Here is a 9,880-nt window from a genome sequence, read left to right as displayed (position 1 = left end):
AAATTAACAGAGAATGTGAAAAATATTTTCTTAAGCAACTTTTACTTGTAACATAATCTGCCTTTATACTTAAGCTGCAACAAAATTTTTTAAAATTTTTTAAGAATATCCCAGTAAACATCGAAATCTTGTAGACATCGAAAAGATATTTTATTCAAGATGTCTTCAAGATATTTCTAAAAGATATCTAGAAGTTATTTAAAAGATGTCTAAAAAAGTTTCGTTGAAGATATCTTTATAGAATATCTAAAAGATATCTATAGACATCTAAAAGATCTCTTAAAAGATATCTTTAATATATTTTTAATAGACATATTAAAGATATCTAAATGATTTCTCTTAAAATATGTCTTTAAGGCGTTTCTAAAAGATATCTATTATATCTTAAAGACATCTAAAAATATGTCTTTAAATTATTATTTCTAGTAAACAAAATATAATTAAGTGTTATATAATACAGATCATACGTATAATACAATAGATGTGTTGCTCTAATTATTAAAATTATGCGGGCATAACATTTATTTTGATTCCGATTCTGGTTCCGATTTCCAATTTTGAGGTGGCGCGCGACGGTGCCACGATGGTTCGGTCTCTATTTCCGCCGACCACGATCCTAGGCGGACGCGTATTCGATAGAGAACAAAAGTAATTTTCTTTTTTAACATAACTTTTGTAAGACATTTTATAGAATTATATTTCATTTTTATAATATTTGTTAAATATTCATAAAATTACACACACATACACACACACACACACACCATATTCACAAATTTGAGGTTATATCTTGTACAATGCCAAAGCCGCATAGCAAATTGTAAGCCTTGTTCATTTTGTCTCTCGAGGACTGCTCGGAGTTTTACATTACATTGATTGCTTACATTTTAATTTACTACGCAGCTTTAGTATTGTACAAGATATAACATCAAATTTGTGAATATGGTGTGTGTGTGTGTGTGTGTGTGTGTGTGTGTGTGTGTGTGTGTGTGTATACGTGTACATATGTATAATTTTATGAATATATTTAACAAATATTATAAAAATCAAAGTCCCCTTAATCATATTTTGTTGTTATAGTACAACACAACATGGCTAATGTCAATATGAGAGTATTCTTTGACATCGAAGTGGGTGGATTGCCTATGGTCTGAATAGTCTTAGAGCTTTTCTCAGTTATCTATCCTATAACGTACGAAAATTTTTGCGCTTTGTGTAGTAGAGAAAAAGGACTGGAAAAACAACATACAAACCGTTGCATTATAAAGGCATTGTATTTCATAAAGTTGTGAAGGATTTTTTAATTCAAGGTGGAGATTTTTCAATAGATAATGGAACAAGTGGCGAATCAATTTATGGTGAAACATTTGCAGGTAATTTTATTATTTTAATACCGTAGACTTGATTTAATGTATGAATTTACAAAGAATACAATTAAAGTATATTATCTTTGATTACTACTTAAAAATTGCAATTTTTGTAGATAAAAATTTTATCGTGAAACATAATAAGCCATTTTTATTATCAATGGCAAACCGTGGTAGAAATACTAATGGATCATAGTTTTTTATGTAAGTGCTTTGAAATAATATTTAAAAATACTATATTTTTAAACTGTTAGTTGCATTGTTATTTAAATTTATAATCTGTGAAGTTTAATAGTGTATATATCTGTTAAATATCAATTAGTAATTAATATCAATTAGTAATCAATTATAAAAATTACAAAGTATAATTTATTGTTGCACGATATTATGTCTGTTTATGTATGTAGTAAACTTTGCAGGCATCTTAAGAAACAAGATATTCAACATGGTTATAATTATATAAGTTCCAACTGCTCTTAACAAATGACTGTTACCACAGTTTTGATAAATACGTTTTGGACACACTATATAATCGCTCTTCCTAACAACCGTTGCTCTCCAACAGTCATGACAAATAAAAGCTGTTTTTGGGATCTTCTTTTCCAGTCGTTCTTCAGACGCTCTACATTTTCATCACAAGAAAAAAATATTTTAGTATCGAGAAACAAAGGTATTTATATATGTATAAAGTTTAAAAAATTCTATTGTCATGGATATTATAAAATAAATATTATATATATAAATATTACATCTATATATGCAGTCTGTTTCACAAAAGCGTGTACAGAGAAACTCGAAAACGATTTGGGATAATGAATTAAAATTGAATATTTAACTTAATTGAAAAGAAAAACACAGATTGGCCATGATATAGATTATGACGCTTTATTAATAAATTGTCCTATCACCTCCATTATCAATAATTGCCTGGCATCTCCGAGGTATACTCCGAGGTATACTTTCTGCCAATGTTATAGCACAATTTTAAGACAAATATTTCTATATAAATTTAATCTGTCGAACTAACTGCTTAACAGTATAAATATTCTTCCCTCGGAGCTTAAACTTGCACGATTAATAGAAGAATTTGCCAAAAAAAAGCTTCATCCGAAAAAATAACATTGTCCTAATCACGGTCCAAATTTTCTTTCGCCCAAGCGAGCCTTTTCTCGACGTAGTTTGCAGACAGTAGCGGTTTCTTCACTGTCCTACGAAATTTCACACTATGAGCCTGTAAACGCCTTCTTGTAGTATCACATGACACTTTTTTGCACAAAGCCGTTTGTCCGCTATGCAATAATAAACGGGGATTCTTTTGAAACATCTTTAAAATCATTGCGTCTTACTTTTTCATTGTTTTTTGCACAGAGTCACGATCCAGCAGGTCAACAACGTTTTTTACATCGAAATAGCGTTTCATTCACTTATTTACAAATGTCTTCAATTTTTTTCATGTACTTGGAAACCGTTCCGTATGTCACTTTTGGTCCTTTCTATGAAATTAAAAAAATACACTCAACCGCAAAAAAACGGGCCATTCAATCTTAACACAATTTTTTGATATTTTTGATATTTTTGAAAAGTTGAAAGAAAAATTTCTCTTTAAACTATTGCGTTGCTCTGGGGAATCGATTGTCTGACACAAAAATATATGAGTATTTGACTGTATATGTACATGTATATACCAAAAAATATTATTTAATTCCTCTATAAAACAAAAAAATAGTTTTCGATTTTTTTATTACTCAGTTCTATTGGTTACATTGTTTTAATAAAAAATATTTCTACTTGAATATATTTAGCAATAATAAAAAATAATTTTTATTATGTATTTTCTCGCTTCTGACATTACAATCTGAAACAGTTGTGATGAATGAACAAGAGACTGTTATATTTAATGAGAGAACTTTAACTTTTTTAACTTTAACTTTTTTTTATGAGAGAAGAATTTTAACGATTTGTTGAAAAATTAATTTTGGAAAAATTTTTATTTTGTAAACACACGGTATGAAACATTTTAATTTTGTAAATACTCTTTTAAGAAATATTGTGATATGCCGAAGAGGAAAAACTATGAACATTTGAGTCGTTCCCAACAATGGCGTCGACGACAAGAAATAGACAAGAAGTTTACAATTAATGAAACAAATAATAAAGAAATTGAGAATGAGAATCCTCAAGGAGAGTCTCACAAAAATATTGATATTCGTAACATTTCGATGGAGAATGATGTATCTCAAGATGTTGAAGATTTTGGGATTGATTCTTATTCTGAAGATTCTGACGTGGAGTCAGATTTAGATGATAAACATAACGATGAAGTTTTGAATTGTTATCCACAAAAAGAAGCAACACTACGAGAATTTCTACGGAGTTGGAGTATTGAAAATAATATTACTCATGTAGCCATTACTAAATTGCTAAAAGGTCTCAAAGCTTATGAACATGAAGATCTTCCAACTGAAGCTCGAACGTTGTTGCAAACACCACAAACAACATCAATGATTAATACTGCTTCTGGAACTTATTATTACCACGGATTGAAAAGAGCATTGGAAGATCATTTGAAACACACTAGATCTGTTAATATTGAAAATCCAATCAGGATCAATTTAGGCATTGACGGTTTACCACTGGCAAAAAGTTCCAAAGCACAGTTTTGGCCACTTTTAGGACAAATTGTTCACATAGATTATAGAGAAGAACCTTTTGTCATTGGAGTTTATCATGGATATTGTAAACCTGGAAAACCTGATGAAATTATTGATAATTTTATTGAAGAATATACTGAAATTGAAGAAGAAGGATTTAATTATGAAGGAAAAAATTATGAAATTTTGATAAATACCGTAATATGCGACGCCCCGGCAAGAGCATTTATGAAATGTATAAAAAGCCATACCGGATATTATGGATGTGATAAATGTGAAGAAGAAGGTGAATGGATAAATGGTCGGATGTTATTTTTAAACAAAAATGCTCCATTACGTACTGACGAAACATTTTTGTTGCGGCAAAATGAAGATCATCATTTAGATAATTCACCTTTTGAAAGCATAGCCTTGAAAATGGTTACACAATTTCCTTTAGACTACATGCATCTGGTTTGTCTTGGTGTAATGAAAAAACTTACAAAATTATGGATTACAGGTATAAGGAATGTTAAACTGTCTGCTTCTGAAATTCATAAATTGTCAGATGATTTGAAACAGTTAATACCGTATATACCTAAAGAATTTTCAAGAAAACCGAGAGGATTGAATGAATTGGATCGCTGGAAAGCGACGGAATTCAGATTGTTTCTTCTATACACAGGCTTGGTAACTTTGACGTCATATTTACCAAATGATTACCTGAGGCATTTTTATGTTTTACATTGTGCAATTAGTATTTTGTGTAATCCTACTGATTGCAAGTATAATAACAAATATGCAAATGAATTGCTAATACACTTTGTACAAGCATACAAGCTTTTGTATGGTGAACAATACATTACTTACAATGTACATAACTTGATACATTTGCACAAAGATGTTCAAAACTATGGATGTTTAGATATGTTCAGTGCGTTTCCATTTGAAAATTATTTTAAAGAAATGAAGAAGATGCTTCGAAAAAGTGCACAACCTTTACAACAATTACACAGACGTTTAATGGAAAAATCATACAATGGAAGAGATATTAGATATGAGTATCAACAATATCCCATTCTTCTGAATTCCAGGAATAAAGAATTATTATTTGGATGTACATATTCCTACCGGGAAATAAAATTCAAAAATTTTTCATTGTCTTGTATAAGAGAAGCTGACGCTTATTGTTATATTGATCATAAGCATATTGTCATGATTGAATATATTGGTAAAAGAAATGGAGAAATAGTAATAGTTGGAAAAACATTATAAAATTCATCGAATATTCCTTTATATCCATGCGATTCACGACAGTTAGGAATTCACATCGGAAATATATGGTCCGAAATTGGCATATATCCAGTCAGTAAAATAAGCGCTAAAGCAATGCGACTTCCTTACAAAGAAACTTTTTGTATAATTCCCATTATACATACTGATAATTGAAGTAAGCAATTGCTGTAAAATAAAAAAATATTTATAATAAATAATTATATTACATAAATAATATCAATGATAATTATATATATATATATGATGCTAATGATGTCACGAAAGATAATTTCTAATTTTTGAAAATATTTAAAAATTTTTTAATTTATTATAAATTTATAGTAAATTTTATCGTTATTAAAAATTCTAAGCACAACAATATTTTAGAAAATAAAATAATGTTTTAATTATATATTAAGAAGATTACTCCTTCTATTTATCTCTTTAAATACTTACTATTACTCAATCAATATTTTATTTTAGATGTATTGCGTTGTATTTTGGGACCAATATTGCCAAATTGTTCCTAACTGTTGGATAAACTTTTTGCAAAAAACATTTGCATATCCATCATCTAAATATAATATGACTAATGCAATAAAAAAAAGCTGAAGCCTGGAAATGATTGGAACGTTTCCAATTATCATAAAATTTTGGGACCTTATGATACTTACGATAAAGCTCGAGAAATAGAAAAGTCATGCATTAACATCTCGACTTCAGATGAAGTTCAATTAGCTACATTAAATGATTCTGAAAAAAACCAAACATTACCTGCAAAACGTTTGATAAAACAAAGACAATTTTATGGCGATTCTTCTGACGATGACAATCATAATCGTAAGTTATTGGATAACATAAATTAATAAATATTAATAGATAAATATATATAATTAAGAAATATTATATAAATATTGAACTAAATTAAAATATTGAATAAATATATATAATTAAGAAATATTATGTAAATATTGAACTAAATTGAAATATTGAATTAAGAAATATAAATATTGAAGAGTCATAAATTTATTTACAAAAAAATTTTATGTATATTATACAGCAAGTGCTTCCAAAAGAAACAAAACAATAGAATTACCGCCAGGAAATTATAAAAATCGCTGGGGAAATGCTACACCTAAACAACTTGAAGGAGCACCGGCTAATCCAGAATATAATAAGAAGCAAGTGAGTATTAAAAATAATAATGAATAATATGGATTAATAATTCTTTACATTGATACGTAGAGAAATAATGAATAATAAATAAAAAATAATTATATATATATTACAAAATATGTATACATTATATATTTAGATATATATATATAAATAGATTTTTATTTTGAATTACTCAGGACCTCATATGTGATAAAACCTCAAGTGTTAACAAAGACAAGCCAATCATTTCTGATGTTCCTTCATCTTTGAAGGACCATCTATTTTCGCTTCAAGTTTTCCACGAAGAGAATGAAAGTGAAGAAATGGAAATAAATGATGATATTGCTGACTGTTATCGAGAAATCGGTAGTAACGAGGAAAATTCTAATTATAATATAGAAATTGACAATGATGATAAAGAAGCTGAAGACGAAACTATCGGTAACTTTTTATGGAATAATATAGTATAATACAAGTCAGTAATTAATAAAGAAATTAAATAAAGTATGATTATTGTTATTTGTTACAGATGCAGAAGTGAATCTTCCAATAGTGACAGTGAATATGAATGAAGAAATACATGCATCTCTGAGTAAGTAGCATTATTTTCTGAAACAGTTCAAGAAATTGAAACAAGAACTGCAAATAATATATATCAATTGTATATTTTATTGTATCATTGTTCTCTTAAACACTGCAAATAATATACACAAGTTGTACGTTTTAGTACATTGTAGTATTATAATCTTTTATATATAATATTTTTATTTTCTTTGAAAAATATTTTTATTGTATTGTATATTGTACCATTATAGCATTATAAATTATAGTATTATTATTATATTATAGTATTATTATTGTATTTTAAAATTATTTATAACATTGCAAAAATTTGCATCTCTTCTGATAATGATTATATTAAATTTTGAATAGTAAAATATTAATAGTTTTTTTGTTTCAGATTCTTTAAGTGAAAAGCTAAATATTTTATATGAAGGCTTTGAACAATTAAGAAAAGAGATAAAACAAGAAGCAGCTAAAAATAGTTCCAAACTGAGTGCAATACTTGCTATTTTAAGAGATAAATTTCCAGCAAACGAAGGAATTGATGAAGTTACTATGGATTTGATGCCTCAATTTCCTTTGACATCAATTGAACAATACCTAGAATTCAATGAAACATTAAAAAATAATGAAGCATTTCGTAAATGTTTTGTAAGTATCACATTATTCATATAAATCAATCAATGGATTAATTTAGAAATGATAAATATCAAAGAGTCAAGAATACTTGTAAATAATGTTTTAATAATAGCACTTACAGACAATATTTTTTGTAGGACAAAAGAATTAAATGTATTGGTGGTGACTCCATACAAAAAATGGTTTCCAATATTCTAACAAACTGTATATCATTTGACCTTGGTCATAAGCTATCTTGGACCGGTGCAAAAAATACGATTGCAATAGAAAATTCTACTTTTGCAAACATCATAGTTGGTAAGTGGTACATACTTTTGCATACAGTAAGAAATTATCTATATGAGCTTTCAAATTTTTGCAAATGTTATTTTTTAAACAAATGAAGAGGAAAAGAGGGAATCTTGAGCCCAAGAATTTTTAGTTGTTATTCTTTTAAAAATTTATGTAATATTCGAGTAACATTTCGTATAGGTTTTGGTTAAAATTTAACCATTTTTAGTACATCTTAAGCAAGATTCAATCCATTATTTATTATATATTGCGACGTGAACTAGCCTCGGAATCACGCCAGATCCGAGGGAGCACGCCCAATGGAAATCGGTACTCGAGGCATCGGCAATAACTGCTCAACTCGGTAACTTACGGTATCAGAAACAGATGCTTAATTCGGTAACTCGCGGTACTCCACGCTCGTCGGGAGCAAGGTAACTCGCGAAATCGGCACTAACTGCACGATTCGGTAACTCGCGGTACTCCACACAATTCGGGAGCAAGGTAACTCACGCGATAACGGTAACCGGAAATGGGCGCCAGGTGCGAATAATCGCACCGCGGTATCGGTAACTTTAATAGTTCTCAAAATTTGCTCGGCCGCTCCCCGCTCAGTATGGCAGAGGGGCGCAGTTCTTTTACTTAACGTAGATATCTGGAGTGAGAGGTGAACACAAGGACAACTCAATCATTAATATTTAACAATAATGTATTTCCATAATTCGGTTACAAGGGTAAAGATGCGTAGATCGTTCGGCCTGAGCCGATACGGCGGAAATAGTCTAGTACGGTAGTAAGGTAATTCGCTCAATCAATCGATAACGAGAACCAATTTCGGTAACCATATGAAATCTCGGAAACGCGATCACGATAATTCGCAGCTGATCCGACGATATTTGACAAAACAAATGACTTGTATTACGACCATCCGATACGGTCGGTGAAGGCCAAATAAATATACTTTGAACGACGGTAGCCTAACGGCCAGAAATGCGATGTCGCGGAACGGCTATTTTCGCGGGCTTTCACGTTTCTCGCCGAGACGCTAACGTGGCGGTAACAGCGGTCTCGCGGAGAACGCTCCCGAGCAAAATCCGTCCGCGGACATCCGCCCACGGTACTTTCGGTACGGTGATAACGCGACAAAAAACGGTAACAAAACGATATCGTAAGGAAGACTGTAGCAATTAATCAGTATCCTACAAAAAGAAACGGTAACGGAAAAACGGTAGCAATTAGTCAGTATTCTACAAAAAGAAACGGTAACGGGAAGACGATACGGTAACGAAACGAACGGCAAACGAAACGGCAACGAGAAAGAGACTGTCGGCGCTTAACTCACGCAAGACGGAGAGACTTTTACGCGATATCCGGAGCCGGCTGGACACGCGGTAATTGAGCGTCAATACGCGCTCACGGTATCAAAAATCTCGGTTAGTTGTGTGAGAGACACTAAATACAAAACAGACTCACGCTACCAGCCATAACCGGACGGAACTCTACGGCTACCCGAGAGGCGGCTTACATCGAGTTGACGTCTTCGGCGTCTTCGGCGTCGTGGGGTTGAGTCCTCGTGTTCGTCCTCACGCACTCGCGGCACACCGAACAGTGACTCTTCTCGGTTCTGCCTCTAGGTCCTTCCAGATTCGCGTCGCCTTCCTGCGCATCCTGCCGATTTTCCGAAAAGGGGGGCCCCTGAGAACCGCCCACAGTTCATCCAGGGCGCCCCCTTCCGCTCACTGTGGTTTCCTCAGGTCTTTCGGCTGATAGTGTGTCGGTAAGTCGATGTTCCCGGAAGAGACTGGTTAGGCTGGCCGGGCCATACTCCGGTCCTTCCGGGTGCAGCATCTTCGGGGTCCTCGAAGCCGTCTGCAGCCGGGCGAGGTCCGCTGCTGCGTGTCTTTGTGTTGCTTTTGACTTTGTGGCTGAAACCAAAGCGGAGTTAGAGAGGGCTTGGATGGCGGAGGCGACGGAATC

At 31.9% G+C, this 9,880-nt stretch overlaps 1 protein-coding gene across 10 annotated transcripts; it reads left to right on the top strand.

Annotated features, from left to right (window-relative positions):
* Nucleotides 1–550: 550 nt before the first annotated feature.
* Nucleotides 551–8,545, top strand: LOC137001735 (uncharacterized). Of its 10 annotated transcripts, none has more exons than XM_067360868.1 (9): nt 551–648; nt 1,081–1,373; nt 1,484–1,571; nt 1,787–2,037; nt 6,333–6,457; nt 6,628–6,871; nt 6,960–7,022; nt 7,392–7,645; nt 7,771–8,545. In XM_067360868.1, the coding sequence occupies exons 4-9, from the start codon at nt 1,851–1,853 to the stop codon at nt 8,014–8,016; spliced, it is 1,119 nt and encodes a 372-aa protein (XP_067216969.1). In that variant the 5' UTR covers nt 551–648; nt 1,081–1,373; nt 1,484–1,571; nt 1,787–1,850; the 3' UTR covers nt 8,017–8,545. The 10 variants fall into 10 exon arrangements, 3 of the variants coding, with proteins under 3 accessions (XP_067216969.1, XP_067216974.1, XP_067216978.1); XM_067360873.1 differs by having other exon boundaries at nt 1,775–2,037; XR_010891609.1 differs by lacking the exons at nt 6,628–6,871; nt 6,960–7,022; nt 7,392–7,645; nt 7,771–8,545 and adding exons at nt 3,410–5,447; nt 5,756–6,112 and having other exon boundaries at nt 1,081–1,192; nt 1,311–1,373; nt 6,333–6,453.
* Nucleotides 8,546–9,880: the final 1,335 nt, after the last annotated feature.

Source organism: Linepithema humile, chromosome 1 (assembly GCF_040581485.1).
Source record: "Linepithema humile isolate Giens D197 chromosome 1, Lhum_UNIL_v1.0, whole genome shotgun sequence".
Classification (NCBI taxonomy): Eukaryota; Metazoa; Arthropoda; class Insecta; order Hymenoptera; family Formicidae; genus Linepithema; species Linepithema humile.
This window is presented reverse-complemented; position numbering and strand designations above follow the sequence as displayed.

Bases quoted from the DNA above. Each gene is read 5' to 3' on its own strand.
- LOC137001735 (XM_067360877.1), top strand. From the start codon at position 1,851: ATGACTGTTACCACAGTTTTGATAAATACGTTTTGGACACACTATATA. The intron at 2,038-6,332 runs GTATTTATATAT...TATATTATACAG, and splicing joins TTTAGTATCGAGAAACAAAG to CAAGTGCTTCCAAAAGAAAC. The intron at 6,458-6,627 runs GTGAGTATTAAA...TGAATTACTCAG, and splicing joins CAGAATATAATAAGAAGCAA to GACCTCATATGTGATAAAAC.